Source organism: Pelobates fuscus, chromosome 1 (assembly GCF_036172605.1).
Source record: "Pelobates fuscus isolate aPelFus1 chromosome 1, aPelFus1.pri, whole genome shotgun sequence".
NCBI lineage: Eukaryota > Metazoa > Chordata > Amphibia > Anura > Pelobatidae > Pelobates > Pelobates fuscus.
This window is the reverse complement of record NC_086317.1, coordinates 415,979,482-415,996,389: the sequence shown is the minus strand read 5'-3', so window position 1 is coordinate 415,996,389 and position 16,908 is coordinate 415,979,482. Positions and strand designations below refer to the sequence as shown.

At 41.3% G+C, this 16,908-nt stretch overlaps 1 protein-coding gene across 1 annotated transcript in view; it reads left to right on the top strand.

The window, feature by feature from the left end:
- Positions 1–16,463, top strand: part of ESPL1 (extra spindle pole bodies like 1, separase) — a 34,533-nt gene extending 18,070 nt beyond the window's left edge. Inside the window, exons 19-31 of the mRNA XM_063428465.1 lie at positions 2,640–3,021; positions 6,610–6,789; positions 8,149–8,362; positions 9,794–9,969; positions 10,050–10,177; positions 10,344–10,466; positions 10,640–10,792; positions 10,887–11,057; positions 11,424–11,528; positions 13,825–13,940; positions 14,886–14,969; positions 15,049–15,213; positions 15,967–16,463. Coding sequence (XP_063284535.1) covers positions 2,640–3,021; positions 6,610–6,789; positions 8,149–8,362; positions 9,794–9,969; positions 10,050–10,177; positions 10,344–10,466; positions 10,640–10,792; positions 10,887–11,057; positions 11,424–11,528; positions 13,825–13,940; positions 14,886–14,969; positions 15,049–15,213; positions 15,967–16,168 — 2,199 coding nt within the window. The 3' untranslated portion in view covers positions 16,169–16,463. The remainder of the gene's footprint in view (positions 1–2,639; positions 3,022–6,609; positions 6,790–8,148; positions 8,363–9,793; positions 9,970–10,049; positions 10,178–10,343; positions 10,467–10,639; positions 10,793–10,886; positions 11,058–11,423; positions 11,529–13,824; positions 13,941–14,885; positions 14,970–15,048; positions 15,214–15,966) is intronic.
- Positions 16,464–16,908: the final 445 nt, after the last annotated feature.

The following is a 16,908-nucleotide window of genomic DNA, read 5'->3' as shown; positions in this document are numbered from 1 at the left end:
TTCACTAAATGGATGCCTCAGTGGTAGTTTCCAACGTATTTGTTCCTATCGGAAAACCATTCCATGTGTGTTGTGATAAAGGCAGCTTCACTTGTGCTGTTGTAAATGCTATACTGTGGGGTATTGTACAGCCGTCTCCTTTTTTTTTTTTTTTTAGTGCGATGAAAATACTGCACAATTTAAAGAATTTTTATAATGCTTCTCCAACTAATTCAGGGGTGCCCAAAAGGTGGATCCCCAGATGTTGTAGATTCCCTCATGAAAGCTGTCGTTTTAAAAAAAAATCTGGGGATCCACCTTTTGGGCACCCCTGAATTACAGAATACTGGAATATTAGTTTGGTAGCATTTTTTCACTAGTTGCAAAATAAGACCATTAAATACAAAACTCTACATACACTCTCTTAAACCGCTGGGACTAGTTTCTTTAAATTACTATACTCTTATAAGAGATTGGCTGCAGCACGGGAAGCATTAGCTCAGAGCTTAGAAGGTAGGCTGTGGTATGTGAGGTTTGACAGTCAACCGATTCCCAGGCTGGACAATATTTGTGTAGACTTGCAGTGTCTGCGTTCAGCATGTCAGTGCCAAGTTGTGAAGCACCCCCAGCCCTAGGCTTGTCTAAGAGCTGACACCTTGTTACCACAGACCGGGTAACTCATGGAACCCAATTCCTTCCCGGTTAGTAAACTGTGTACGGCCCGAGGTATCGTCTAGAGCAGCGTTTCCCAATTGGGGTTCCGACAAAATTTTTAAAGTAAAATGGGCGAGGGAGCAGTGGGCAGTGATCTCCCTGCTCAGCGCCCTCACGCGCACAGCAGTGATGCTGGAGCTGGAATATGACAAGGCTCCGGCATCACTAAGAGGCGCACAAGGGAGCTGAGGAGGGAGATCCCTGCTCCTTCGCCAGCCGCTCAGCAGCCCCACTGGACCGCATGCTTAGCACAGCAGCCCCACTGGACCCCAGGGACCGCATGCTTAGCACAGCAGCCCCACTGGACCCCAGGGACCGCATGCTTAGCACAGCAGCCCCACTGGACCCCAGGGACCGCACGCTTAGCACAGCAGCCCCACTGGACCCCAGGGACCGCACGCTTAGCACAGCAGCCCCACTGGACCCCAGGGACCGCACGCTTAGCACAGCAGCCCCACTGGACCCCAGGGACCGCACGCTTAGCACAGCAGCCCCACTGGACCCCAGGGACCGCACGCTTAGCACAGCAGCCCCACTGGACCCCAGGGACTGCACGCTTAGCACAGCAGCCCCACTGGACCCCAGGGACTGCACGCTTAGCACAGCAGCCCCACTGGACCCCAGGGACTGCACGCTTAGCACAGCAGCCCCACTGGACCCCAGGGACCGCACGCTTAGCACAGCAGCCCCACTGGACCCCAGGGACATAGAGGCACCATGCCAGCACTCCGAAAGTTGGGGGGGCTGGGTGGAGTAAAATTTTTAAAACATTTTATATAAACTGTATGTGTCTGTTAGGGAGTTTGTATATGTCAGTGCGAGTGTATGTGTCTGAGTGTGTATCTATGTGTCAAGGTTTGTGTATGCCACTGTGTTTATCCAAGTGTGTATCAGTGTATCTGAGTGTCAATGAGAGTGTATGTGTCAATGTGTGTATCTGTGGGTGCAAGTGTGTGTATATTAGTCAGTGTGTATCTGTGTGTCAATACACATACACACTGACACAGGGATATACACACCTTGACACACACTGGCACATACAAAGATACACATACGCACCTCAAAACACCCGGTGATTTCCATCATTCCAAGAGCTGCCAAAGCTCACTCCACGTGTTATGGGACAACTGCAGCTTCAAAATTGCAGGATTCCTCAAGTAACAGGCACAAAGCCCTTGGGTCATTGGAGAGCGGAGGAGCCCCCTTAGCCTGCAACCTGCTCACATGGTAGTCAGCCCCCACCCCCCACCCTCAGTCTGCCCTCTTCTTGTTTTTTTTTTTTGTTGTTGTTGCTTTAACATTTTAGAACACTCAGGCTCTCTCCCATAGGATGCAATTATGTGCAAATGCCTTATAAATCAATGCAAAAATACATGTATGCCATAGTCACACCCTGCACTTCTACAACACTATACAAACCGTAATAGGTCAAAGTACAGCACTGCGTTCAAGCAGCCAGGGAACAGTGAGCGTTCTTTATAGATTGCAGTACCCTGTCTATTACAACTGTTGGTCATGTAACCCTGTTTTCCTTCCAAAACGACTTGCTTTATGTTGGAATAAGGCACATATACTTTATTTCATTCTGATGGCTTTTGTGCTTTGTATTATATAGCCAAAAGTAGTGACAGTGAAAAACGGTTGCATACATCTACATCTGTGACAAAAAGAGTCTACAAGTGTCTAAAAATATCTACAGATACACTATTATAGACTGTCTAATATAGATTGCAAGACAAGGATACCATAATATGATAAAACTTTATTCATACTGTTTCTGTAAAGGCTGAAATATTTATATTTTTTAAACTTTCAACATTCTGGTATTTATACACAAAACTGCTCTTTTGTCATACCATTTTTATGGTGAACTATGTATATAAAAAAAAAAAAATTTCACCCCTTGTTTGTTATGGTAATTTTAAATTAATTCAAGTCTTTTCCAGGTTGTCTTTAGTGACAGTGACTTGGAAACGCCAGATAACGACCCAGATCAACAGATCAGAAACAAAAAAACAAGTTGTGCTAAATCTGGTGTACGAGGAAGGGGAACTAGAAAAAGTAAAGCGCTTCTGGCAACCTCAGAATCTGAAGAAGAGGAGGTAAGCTTGAAATGTAAACCCAGGAGAGGAAGACCCAGCACAAAGAAAGCTCAGAAAGAGACTAGCCCTTCTGGTCTACAGAGACGACGCCAACTGGGAAAAACTGAGAGGGCTCCAAAAGAAATAGAGATGTTGAGATGCATTAAAGAGGAACCAGAGTACTTCTTGGATGACAGCATTGAAGAGCTGCGGGCTTCTGACACTGAAGAGAAAAAAACTGCACGGGGTAAGAAACTATCAGCATCACATATTCTTGGCTATTACTTCTGGGTTTTATGCATATTTCCCAAAAGATCCCCGATTATGATGTTGCCACTTGCAATGCAGTCACCCTGGGGCTGCAGGCAAAGGTTTGTTTTACTTACCTGAGGGTGTCTCTCATTGCCGCCATGTCCATCCAATGGATCATCTTTAGTTCCTGACGCTTGATCTACCAGGAGCCAACGTCAATGCTGTATTGGTATCATCGGTATACCAATTGTGTGAAAATGTATAAACAGGGGTGGAGCAGTATAGTAAAACACTTTAGGTGATAAACCCAAAACAAATAGACTGTGAAAAACAAAAGTTGTTGTAATTATAGTTAATGGTCAGTAGATGGCCCCAGTTCAACACCACTCACAGCAGTATATGAAAGGAAATATATAAACACAGATAATAGTGCAGACACCTGGAAAATGAGTATATGTTTAAAACATCATATGTTTAATATACCGAGATTCCCATGCAAGTACCCATATAATTAGGCTAAGGAAATCTAACACAAATTTTTTTTTTTTTTTTTTTGTCAATCTGATTTTTATTAAAGGCATATAGTATGGGATACATAAGAGAAATCGGAGGAAACGTTTAAGTGATATACAGTAAAGGGTCGGTACAACAATATGCATAGTTAGAGTACATTTCCAGATTTTCAATGCCACATTTTTTTTTTTTTTGTGTAGCGTAGTGAAACTCCAGTTTGAAAATACAGGCTAAACAATATTATTTAAGCTTACAATCGTTAGGCTAGGTAATCTAGTGTGTGGTTCAGTCACGTTGGAAGTTGAGTGAAATGTAAAATAAATGAGAGTAATAAACAAAATAGAGTTAAACAATAAACAATCTTCAGGAGTGATCGCTGACTTCATCTTGCTATTTCAGCACATTTTTATATTTAAAGGTATCACTGCTCAACTTGTATGAGACGGCGTTTATGCTAGCCATAGTTATAAGAAACAAAACAAAAGAGAATGACAGAAGCTAAGGTCTTATATATGCTTAATCACTTATCAAGACATAATTTATATGTTGACAAGATAGTGTCTTGAGTGCCTGAGGATGTTTGAGTCGTAGTGTTGGTTTCATGGTCCTGCTGGCTAGCAGGCATGATTTGCATAGTGTAAATAACATGTGAGAAGCAGTAACTGTGCTTGGACGCCATGGGTATTACTCTCATGGCTGCTGAGTGCAATGGAACATAACAAAGTAAAACATTATGCTTTTTAGGTTCACTGCAGGACAAAATTAAAGAAAATACTAATAAACAATAAAATAATAAAACAATAAGACCACTGGGTTGCCCCCCACCATTAGTCATACCATAGGAGAAATTATGCAATTTAAGGAACAGCTTATGTTGTAGCTGCAAGTCAGTTCATCTCCTGCCCCCAGAGTGGAGCATGACCCCAAGGGACCTGCTTGTGGCTGTTCATCCAATTCCTTTGTCTGGTAGGTTGTCAATCTTGGTGTGCATAAGTCCGCTGGTTTCTTGATGGGTCTCGGTGTCGTGATGTGGCTTGGTGGGTTGGGGTAGGTTGCGGTGTACATGCTTGTTTTTTCCCTGTATCCGTGCTTCGGGCCGCGTCCTCTTTGCTTGTGTCAGGAGTTTTCGTCGCTGGAGTTGTGTGTAGGCCCCTTGGTCTCGTATGGTCCTCGCCTCGTCGGAGGCCTGGGGCGGTACTTCCAGGCCTCTAGGTCCCCAGGTTGACTTCAGTCCCAGTGGTTTTGTGGGCCGTTTAGGACCCATGTGCACTGTTCGTACCCTTCTGCCCTGGTACCTCTTGAGAGCTGATGCCCTTGTGCCACGAGCTCTGGGTCCTTTGTGGCCCGAGTTCTCCCCTGTCGGGGTTGCGCGGTGGGTTTTGTTTGTTCGCCGTCGCTGAGGTTCTGCCTCCCTCCGCCGGTGTGGCTGGCACCTGTGGGGTACATCCCCTCTTGCTCTCGGACCAGGAGGGCCTCCGGTTTGGGAGGATGTGGTTCGGGAGTCTCCAGCCCTAAAAGGCGATGGTCTAGAGCCCTTCTTTGCCGGGGCCACACGCGATGCGGGCTTCATGTGACTCGGCCCAGCAGCTTGCATGCGGTTGGTTAGTTGGATCCAGAAGTTCTCAAAGATTACATCTATCGGATCCTTCTCGGTTTCTCCAGCGCCCGGCTGAGTAGATTGAGGTTTGTTTCGCTGTGTTCGAGGCGCTTTATCCGCCATTTTGGAGGTGCCGCTCCCCACATTGCCTGTATACGCCGCTTGCTGGATCGGGGGTTGTGGGGTGGAAGGCACTCCGCCTGGTGGGGACCGGGATCTCCCCCACCGGTCCATGGGGGGGGGGAAAGCCGTAAACATACTTGTGTTGTCGTTTGCGGCTGGCGGGAAAGCGGCCGCCATTTCCCGCCGCTTCTCGCGGTAGGCCTCACTTCGCCATTGCATTTCCCTGCGGTCCCGGGTGTCGGTTTTGGCATCGCCAGGTTCAGGTAACGCTTCTTAACGCCGTGGTGCAGTTTGCCAAGAGTTAGTGTCGCTTTAGTTCGGGTTAAACCGAGGATTGTGCGTTCTTCGGCTGGAGCTCAGGCAAAACACGACCTGGCCGCTCGCTGGTTAGGCTCCGCCAAATCTAACACAAATTTCAGTCAAATTGTGACAGCTCAATTGTTTTATCCAGTAAAGTGCAATTGAATTTATAAAAAAATCTGTGAAAATAAACACACTGTCTCTGTGTGTTTATCACCGATTTTTAAAGGGACACTATAGTCACCAGAACTACTACAGCTTGATGTAGTTGTTCTGGTGAGTAGAATCATTATCAGCAAGCATTTTTATGCAAAGGTGCAGTGTTTACATTGTCCCTACACCTCCAAGTGGCCACATCTCTGATGCTCAGTGCTGCAGAGTAGGCAGCACTGCCGTTCAGTGTTTCTGCATGGGGACGCTGAATTTTCCTCAGAGATGCATTGACTCAATGCATCTCTGAGAAGGTGCTGATTGGCCAAAACAATGTTTGGCCTGCTTCCTTGCCCATAGGAAAGCATTGGATTGGCTAAAGTTTCCCAACAGTATAGGGTTCCTTTAATAAATGAATTTGCTCTTTACTGGATAAAACAATTGAGCTGTCACTATTTGACTGAAATTTTATATCTTAGATTTCCTTAGCCTAGTTATATGGGTACTTTCTTGGGAATGTTTTAAACGTATATACGTTTTCCACCAGTCTGCACTATTATCTGTGTTTATATATTTCCTTTCATATACGCTGTGAGTTGTGTCAAACTGGGGCCATCTACTGACTATTAAGTATAATTACAACAACTTTTATTTTTCAGTCTATTTATATTTGTTTTGGGTTTATCATCTAAACGCTTTTAGTATACTGCTCCACTCATGTTTATACATGTTCTCTTGATTTTGCTTTGGGTGTTGGGGATCAACATGAGTGTGTCAGCAGCATTTAGAAATACCAACTCTAAGTTGTAAAAAAAAAATTTTATTTTTAGAGCGCTCCAAAATTAAACAAGAATATTTTTGGTATAACCTTTTGTAATCTGATTTCCTTTTCTTATACAGGCAGCCGGAGAGGGCAGAGGACCTCCAAGAAAGAAGCAAGAACAGAAACACGCTGTGAAATTCTAAGACGGGATGTTGGAGCAGAGCAGCAGAGTTCACCTATGGATATGAAAGTGCCTCCTACTGATCCAAACCTATTTAGCCTTACAGGACTTTCATCGCCTGTACTGGGTACTTTTAGTAAGTACCGTAGGTTATTCGGGACGGGCCTTCCTCTACCTGGATAAGTCATGTGTTTAAAGAGACACTCCACTGCTCAAATACAAAAATAAAAATCACTGTTTAGTAGTGTGACGATACAGCCCTAGCGTCTGTTACCGAAAGCACAACAGTTCAGGCACGCTATCGTCTGTGGGTATTCTTTTTACTTAACCTGCACCATTAACTGCTCCAAATAAATGCAAGGACTCCTCTTTGGTAGCGTATGCATTGGCAACGCAGGGTATACTGCGTGGGTATCTGGTTACTATATTCTATTCATCTAGTCCTCTGGCAATACTCTAATTAGTAATTACACTATAGAGGACAATGAATAGCAATATCCTGTGAAAATCAAGGGTTGCTTCTTGGTAACTCAAAAGAACTTGGCTTATTGTAGAAACAGCCAGCTTGCATAGATCACAGCATACAGTAAATTCACACAGGAAAGCACTGACTACAAAGTGATTCATTACACTAGTTCTCCCCCCTCTCTGTGCAAGTCCACCCTAACAACAAAATGTCATCTTGATTGGACCTACTATCCCGTCATAGCAATCTCTGATTACATGAACAAGATCCTTTGCTATAGTAGATAACCTGCAATTTTTAAGAGTATACTTACTGACTCCCCCAGCAAGTGGTCACTTACAGTACAAAATAAATTTTACTCTAGCAATGCAACCCACAGTTGCATATACAGACACACATCCTGCTCTGTGTGTAATACAGGTACACACAATACAGAGATTATGTACATTGCCAGCAGTAACAAAATGGTGCTGAAAGCTTGCACAAAACCATTCAGGGGGATTAAATCATCCATCACAAGTGTGTGTGTGTGTGAGAGAGAGAGATATCTATCTATCTAACATACGTCCATTTAATAATACATGTCGTCATTAGGAGTATATCTAAAACCAGCTTGCAAAAGCTGCATTTATTTGTCTTGTCTGAAGCCCTTTCATTTTATCCCAGCCTAGACTTTGTCTGACCAATCATAGATTTCTCAATGCAGCTTCACTGAGAACTCTTTGCAAGACAGATGCTCTGGACAATTCCATGTCTCTTCAGGTTGGCTCAACAAACCCGGAAGAAACAGGACCGGTTGTCTGACAGCCAGGGGTCTGACAAGGTTCAGTTATGAAAGTGCCAATTTCTACTGGAATCTGCACTTTTTGTAAAATAAAGCACAAAGCATTTCAGCAATAAATAGTGCTTTAGAGGTCTGGAGTGTGCCTTTAAGCACACCCAAACAGGGTTTATCCACTATAGGAGGATGTTGAGATTGTCCTGTATCTTGGTGATCCTTTCATTTATTAATAATTACTGTCTTTTCAGGTACCTCTGACCTGGATTCCATTTCCGCTCTTCTCCGAGAGTCACTAGAATCTGTAGCTCATTTCCCTCCAAGCATCCTATATTCCCGGCTATGCCGACTCTTGGCATTGTGCACTGGAGGACAGGATCCATACCTCACTGCACTTCTGGTTAGCGAGTCCGTTTCCATCACGTTGCGGCACCAACTCAACAGTGACATTCACCGGAAGCTGCGGTGAGTCCTCATGCTATTTTACTCTTTTGACTTGGTAATTGATAATATCCATTAAATGCACAGTGCGTGTTGCCAAGTTGTCTCTAAAGTCAAGGCATTGTGCTTGGATAGGTCTATATTTAATAGCTTAGTTATGTTGGTCACCAGGGCAACTTTCATATTTCTAAATGTTATAAAGCAAAGATGACTTGGTATGCATCCTAAAAAGTATTTAGTTTTAGACCCTATTTATTGTAATTGCAAAATGTATTATTATATAGGTTGTTATTTTGACAAAAAAGGACACCGTATACAAAACATAAAAGCAACAACTCTTTGTTAGTATTGATTAAAGGCCCAACGTGTGACTTATAATTGGAGTTGAAAATAGGTGTGTGTGTGTATATATATATATATATATATATATACACACACACACATGGTTGCATCTTATATGCATCTGTCCTATCTTGTTTTGAAAACATGTCATCTGTGGCATTTCATAAAGCTGCTTTAATAATATGCATTGCGCAAGTCCTTGATGAGCTGGAGCTAATGTGAATTCATTAAATGTTTAAAAAGACGTGTAACGAATACGGTGTCCTGCGTATGAAAGGAATCCCCATATCAGGTTGCAAAATAGCAAAGAATGTATGTGTAGAAAGTAGAGTGAAAAGTATGGTTTTAGATTATTTTTTTTTTTTTTATAATTAGATATTTTATTTTTTTATCTATTTAAATTGTGTCTGACTGTGCAATGCAATAAATAATTGAAATTGTTTTGTTTTGTTTTTTTGCCACAGTCTTGGGTTAGTTTTACAACTTTATGTTAACAAAGATGAGAAAAGCAGCAATATTTTACATAAATTGTTAAAGAATGCAAATAGTTCACTTCTGCATACATAAGAGTAAACGTGCTAATACTCAAAATCTGAATCTGCACAATCCCATCATTTAGTATTTAATATCTAAACCCTGTACATAAAATTTAAGAAAGAATGGCAATGTGCCATATAAAATTGGGTTATAGCGTTCACCTTTACTCAATGTAGCAAATAAGGTTTCGTTGATTAATGCTGAAAACGTCCTCTTTCTCGTGGAAGAGGTTCAAGAGTACATCCAAAAGTCTGTGACTTTGCTTCGGGGAATGTCCAGAGCTAGGGTAGTGGAGTTTTAAAATTCTGCAGTAGAATCTGCATGGCCCTGGTTAAAAAGCTTGTTCTGTATAGTTTGATATTATTTCATGACCTGTTAGGAAGACTGTAACTGGAAAAGTGACTTGTGTGAATTGATGGATTTATCCAACTAAATTGTATTCGTTTAATCAAATGTAAAAGGCTGATTTAACACTACCAGGTATCAAACCTGCTGTTTCAACAGGTATTAGAGATACTACAGCTGCAATATACTTGCCTGTGAGGCTCATCATTATTTCATAATTTTCTCCTCTAGGAAATTAAGAAAGGAAAGTTCAGGGGACATAACAGACCAGTTTCAATGTCTTAATCTGAAAGATCAGAAGGACTCAAAGGTCCAGCATCTGTCTGATCTAGAGGAGCTCTTTAGATTCCCAAAACAGCCACTGGACACAGAGCGTTTCAGAGAACAAATTCAACACATTCCTGGGGGTATGTTTTTCTTAAACTTTGATTTAATGATTGTGGAATGTTGTAAGAAGTGTGAGGATTGATTCTACCCTGTGTTACAGATACGGCAGTATGTATACTGACACTTGCAGACTCTCAGTCAAGGAGACCCGGTGATCATCTTCTCCTCACCAGACTAGAACATGGAAGCCCACCAGTAAATATACAGATACCCACTGCTCACCTGAAGGTAACATGTCCTTTTCATTCATTCTGGATAATAAGCATAGAAAGAATGACTGTTTCATTATTTTTGCGGACAAACCAGGTTCGATTTGGTGGTTTTGAGGGGTTTTCATTAATTTATTTTATTACAGAGGGTCTCCTAAATTGATATTTTGGTATTTTTGTTCCAGATGTCCATGAGTTCGGCATTGCTAGAATTTGATGATATTCAGAAGCAGCAAAAGATCATTAACAATTTAACAGAAAAAAAGGAGTGGTGGGAAGGGCGCATGGAGTTGGACAGTCGTATGAAGGTAAGAAAAGATATATGCTGAAAATTGCTAAGCATCAATACATTTCTAATGCAATACAGTTTCCCTTATTCCTTCCCTCACCAACTTCCCCATTTTGTGGACCTGGAACATTATATTCTGACTATATGATTTCCATAGTATATTTTCCCACAATGCATTTCTTCCATGTACAGACTTTGATCCAGTTACTTGAACAGATCCTGGGCTGTTGGAAGGTCCTGCTCATGCCCCCCTGTTCGGTCGCTTCTGTAGCAGTGGAGTCTTGCAAGCTGTCTAGGTTTTTGCCAGAGTGTGGCTTTAAGGACTTAGACCCAGCACTTCTGAAGGTATGCATAGCAATCACAATGTGTGTGTTTTTTAATTTATTTTATATAAATATTTGTTTCATCCTTTACACACTTCCATCTCATTTTCTTACAGGCTTTCCTGGGGGGCAGCCATCTTCTGACTCCTCAGCTCATCCAGTCCTTCGTGCAAGGCTTTTGTCTGTCACAGCCAGAGAGGGCTCAGGAAATACTTCAAGGAGCAGCGGAGGGGCTTACATTCTGCACTGAGAACACTAAAGGACATGTAGTGCTTGTTTTGGACAAGGTGACCTAAAATGGGGCCCACCCTCCTCATCCTCATTCCTGCACAATATTTGAATGGTTTAACAAGGTTAAAACTTGGAGCTGAATTGTAAAAATGCAGGCCTAGATTTTCACTAGCTAGTGGCTAGTGTCTAATTGATATGTATTTGTCCAGTAGATGCCAAAATAACCAGAGTATTGCAGTAATGATTTATTTATTTTTTTATTATAGGACTTTCATTGCATATGGCAACACTCTGGTTATTATGGCATTATATATTTATTAATCATATATGCATTCTATGTGCTTTGATAGGAAGTGTTGAGTGAATGATTTTGGTTTATTTTATTTCTTGTCCTGAAACAAACATCTGTTACTTTCACCCAGCTTCTCCAAAAACTTCCATGGGAAAGTATCCCCTGTTTGCTGAGTAGATCTGTCTCTCGACTTCCATCCTTGAACTTCCTTCTAAGTTATGGCTTGATCAAAAAGGTGAGAAAACTACTTAATTTTGCAATCAGCCTGTGTTTAGTTATCAGCACATGCTTATTGTATTTGTTCTGGTGAGTATAGTCTGCCCCTTCAGGCTATTAGCAGTTCTGAGAAAAGACACTGTTTACATAACAGCCCAGAGATATCTCCACTGGCCACTCCACAGATTGCTACTAGAGTTGCTTCCTGGGGCTGTGCTGCACATTGTGCAGTACTGCCGTTTAGCTGAACTTTTCTTTTTCTTATAGAGATGCATTCATTCAATTGGCCAGGGCTGTGTTTTTCTTGTCCTGGCTCTGCCCCTGATCTGCCTCCTTGACCAAGCTAAGCCAATCCAATGCTTTCCTATGGGAAAGCATTATGATAGGCTCTGGTCATCATTTCTCATGGAGGGCAGATCAGGGGCAGAGCCAGCAGCAGCAGACTGGAATAAAGGTAAGGATTTACTATATTTAGTGAGGTAAGAGGGGGCATGGGGGCTAGATGGTGTTTTTACCACTATAGAGTCAGGAATACATGTTGTCTTCCTTTAATGCACAGACTGAAACTTTCTAGGTATGGCTGTGATGTAGCTGCTATTGTTATTTGTAGAACATAAGAAAGGTGTATACAACAAGTGTATAATGATTGTAAAGATGGAATGCAAAATAAACAAAGGTGCCACAAATGGAACTCTATACTGTGTGGGTATCCTTTACTGGGAAGTTGATGGTTTCTACTAGTTCTTCAGTTATCTCCACAGTAAACTTAACCTAGTTCATAACGAAATCCTAGCACAGCCATTTAATAATGTATTACTGGAGAGAAAATGTAACTAGGAGATAAAAGTATCTACTATGTGGTTGAAACACTGTGCAGGAGGGAATATATAACCGTGACTGTGTACAGATACATGCACTGGTTACTAGATGGCATTGTTGCCTGATATTGAAAGGGTTACATGTTAAAACATTGAATATGCTGAAAACAAATATAACGAGAGTAGGAGTGACCTTAAAGACAGCATTTCAGCACAAGACAAATACGCTCAGAGATCTTGTGGAGAGGAAATAAAAATAAACACAGGAAGGCCTAACTGAAGAAGCAGAGGAGCAGTCAGTGTGGTAGGTGTGTGTGTTCTATCACATACCTTAAAGGGACACTCCAGGCACCCAGACCACTTCTGCCCATTGGAGTGGTCTGGGTGCCAACTCCCACTACCCTTAACCCTGCAAGTGTAATTATTGCAAAACGCATGCGCATTAGGTCTCCTCGGCCGGTGGGCGAGATTAGTCTCGCCCACCTGCCGACGTAATCACAAGGAGGAGCGTCGCGGAGGCGGAGACAGCGGCGAGGGACATCGCCGCTGTCCCAGGTAAGTCACTGAAGGGGTTTTCACCCCTTCAGTAACCGGGGATTGGTGGGTGGGAGGGAGAGGGACTCTCCAGTGCCAGAAAAACAGATCGTTTTTCTGGCACTGGAGTTTCCCTTTAACTCAGTGAAACGTTGAGCCTACTGATACTGTAAAAACAGAGTTGTAAATATTTCAAATTGCCCTTTCCGGTTTCCAACTGCCTCTCTGTAACAAAGCCCAGTTCTAGTCAGTGATTGGCATATGTTAAAGTGACTACTGCTTAGCTGCTCTATATATCTTTAATACCTCGGGTCTCTGCTGGAGTGAAACCTACATTACCTACTACATTGAAGAGCCCATTAAATGATTAATTCTCCAGCCCCTCCATGTGTATCTTCCCCCATCATTAGACTAGGTTATATTTCCCCCATGCACCACTGTTTCTACCATAGTGGATACTTGTATTTTCTATCCAGTAATACATTGTTGAATGGCTGTACTAGGATTTTGTTATAACCTAGTGTGTTGTGGAGATCTCTATTCTAAGATAGCTGGAGAAAAAAATAGAAACCTCAGAATCCAAGTAAAGGATACTACAGTGTTTTGTGTGGGGCACCTAGCATTCCCTCCCAATTATTATATACTATACTACTTCTTTTTGGGTATTTGGGGTTTTCCTCGGTAAGGAGGGGAAAGATAGCTTTGTTTATCTTACTCTTAGTGTGTTTTAGAAATTATTTGTCGAATTACCAACATGTTTGTGCTTTAGAGAGATACTTTGGTTCTGTTATTTGGGCTCTTATACGGTTATTCACTAAAGTGAGAATTCAAAGTGAATTTCAAATTTAAGGTCAAAGGAGTCAAACTGGAAGCATAGCTAAATTAAATGCTAATCCAAACATAGTTATTTACTAAAGTGAAAATTCAATCCTATTTATGAGCATTCTTCTTCTCATTCTGCAGCACCAGCCTCAGATGACCATTGTTAGAGGTGTTGAACCCAAGCAAACCTTCTATGTCCTAAACCCCCATGCAAATCTTCCGGGCACCGAAGAGCGATTTAGGGACTGGTTTAAAAAGTGAGCATAAGCCTGAATTTGTTTGAATTGACTGAATATTAGATTTTGCAAAGTTATTGATTTACAGAGGAAAAAGATACAGGTCTAACTGTGTGCTCTGGCCAAGCATTACTACAATGAAATCTGTAGAAAGGACCAAACTAGAATCTGCCATCTATTTTCGCCTAAAGTCATCTTTCCGTTGGAATTGCATTCAAATGAGGTTACCCTCCATTTTTCACTCTGAGCAACCTATTTTTAAAAATCGTTTTTAGTACAGAAACGTTATTTTTTTTTTTTTTCATTTTTTTACATTCAAAGTTTGCTGACTTGTAGAACTACAACTGATGCTTTACATGCCTTTTAGTATGACAAAGCATCATAAAAACGGTAGGGTCTGGGGGTCTACCTTTTGGGCATCCCTGCTTTAGATAATCCAGGTGAGTACAATCAGATGGGAATAAGCTATAAAATGTTCTCCATGTAGACACACATCAGCTTTTGTTCCTATGAGACTTATTCAAGGATCTGTTTAGAGCTAGTAATGAATGTAGCTGTGGATCCCTTGTTTATTGCAAGGCAATATAGCCATAACATTATAAGGCCTGCAATGTATACAGGAGTTCAAGACTCTAAGTCCTATACCGCATTGGGTAATTTGTGGGGGGTTTTTTTTTTGTGTGTTTTTTTTTTAGTTTTAGGGTTTTATAGGATTTTGCATTTAATCCATGTGTCACCAGACTAACATGTTCCTGGACAGTTTTCTACTAGTGATTTGTGTTCATATTTAGTAGGTGCACAACCTAAGGCATACCTTGTCCATCCTTTGCTACGCATTTTTGTTTTGCTCAAATGAAGAATCCCTGAACTAGTTACTGTTCTAGATGGTTACTATATTTATTAATGGTCCATTTTGAAAACCATTTCACCTGCTGTACAACACTGACCTTGGAATTTTTATTCTAGTGAACCTGGCTGGAAAGGAGTGATTCGATATGCTCCGAAACCTGAGCAGCTGGAGTACGCACTGACAAAACAAGATTTATATGTGTAAGCATGAGTTCAGAGAATGTGTTACAGTTTTCTTCTATAAAGCCAACTCTTACCATGTACTGTGCTACCTTTACAGCTATGTTGGACATGGAGCAGGTGCTCACTTCTTGGATATCCAGACCCTGCAGCGCTTGGACTGTAATGCTGTTGTATTGCTCTTTGGGTGCAGTAGTGCTGCACTAGCTGTTCGAGGAGATCTGGAGGCAACAGGAATTGTCCTTAAATATCTTATGGCAGGATGGTAAGATGACTTCCTTACGTCGTAGAGGTTAACACTGTGAAGGAGTTTAAGCATGCGTGGGATAGGCATAAGGCTATCCTAGTTAAACGATAAGGCTAGGGACTAATGAAAGTATTTAGAAAACTGGGCAGACTAGATGGGCCAAATGGTTTTTATCTGCCGTCACATTCTCTGTTTATTGATAATCTAATTCACCAAACACGAGCTAGTTCCTCTATGGAACATAGTTGTCTTTTGACAAAACTTGTGAAGGGTTTAAGACTGTTGGCTTTCTAACAATTGGTGTAAGCAAAGAGTTTGATACAGCAATTCAAACATTGAATATGAAGCCGTCACAAATTTATTAAAAGAAGAAAACTAATCAAAATGGTGGCTAAGAAGCTTGCATCTAGTTAGATTTATTTATGCATGAGATGCATGTCTCTGTTCTTACTGCTGTTGTGTTGGTTAAAGATCTGTATTGGATAACTGATTTCTTACAGGGCTCACTAAAAATAAGATCATATTATAAAATGTTTGGCTAACATGATATAATCCACGATCATGTACAGGTCTAATGTATATATGGATAGCCTGATACTGAGGTTATATTCATTGCCTACATCATTTTATTTATAGATAATTTGCAGCAGCTTTCCTGAGACATGTCTTTGAAAAGAATAATTAAAACCCACCATGTCCTTAATATGCTAGATATTACAGCCCTCAACACCCATTCGTCTGTTGACTATTTTCTCTTTCCTTTATTTGCAGTCCTCTAATTCTAGGGAACCTGTGGGACGTCACAGACCGTGAAATCGATCGTTACACAGTGGCGTTCTTGCAGAGCTGGCTTAAGGCTGGGCCCCGTGCACCCCTCATTAAACATCTGTCGGAGTCCCGCCAGGCACCCAAGTTGAGATACATAATTGGGGCAGCACCCGTGGCTTATGGTTTACCGGTGTCTCTCCGGTGACCTGATTTTAGCAAAACAATGAATAAAGTGCTTATTAATTTATTGCTCTTTTAATATTCACACGAAATGCTATGCAAGTTGTACACCACTTGAATGAAGATGTTCCAAGTGATCGGTAACATTACTGAGATCTGAGACTTTGTGCACTCAAAGATGTGTTACTGTTAAATTAATATTAAGGTGGATTACATGCCAGTCTTACAGCCTGTTCTCTGGATTGTATTTTCTTTTATTTATTACTTCAGTAGCTCAATGATCAGATTATTGGCTTCTATGAAGGAATTTGTATTTAATATGGGAATCTATGACTTTTAGATTTGTACATGTGGTAAAATGCACATATATTGTTTGATTTTAATAATTTGAACACAGATATACTCATCTTAAATAGTTTTATACCTATTGAAACACATTACAATTGTATATTTTATGAAGCTGTTCATTGCAGAACTAAAAGGATGTTGTCTGTTTATAAATGTGTAATAAAGGGGTTGTGTTTACTGCTGTTTTATTTATTTTTAGCACCATCAAATGTGTCTATACAGAAAGATTGTGTATAGGAAGGAAATGAACGGAGACCTAACAAGCCACACCTTCTGAGGTTAGCCCTATGATTTAGCAGCGGTACTAAAAGTTAAAATCTGAAATGCGTAACCTGTCAACAATTGCCACACAGTTCCCATGCCATCACACTGAAGTGTTCTGGTGGTAAACCAGTCCTTGTAAGAGAATAGTTAATA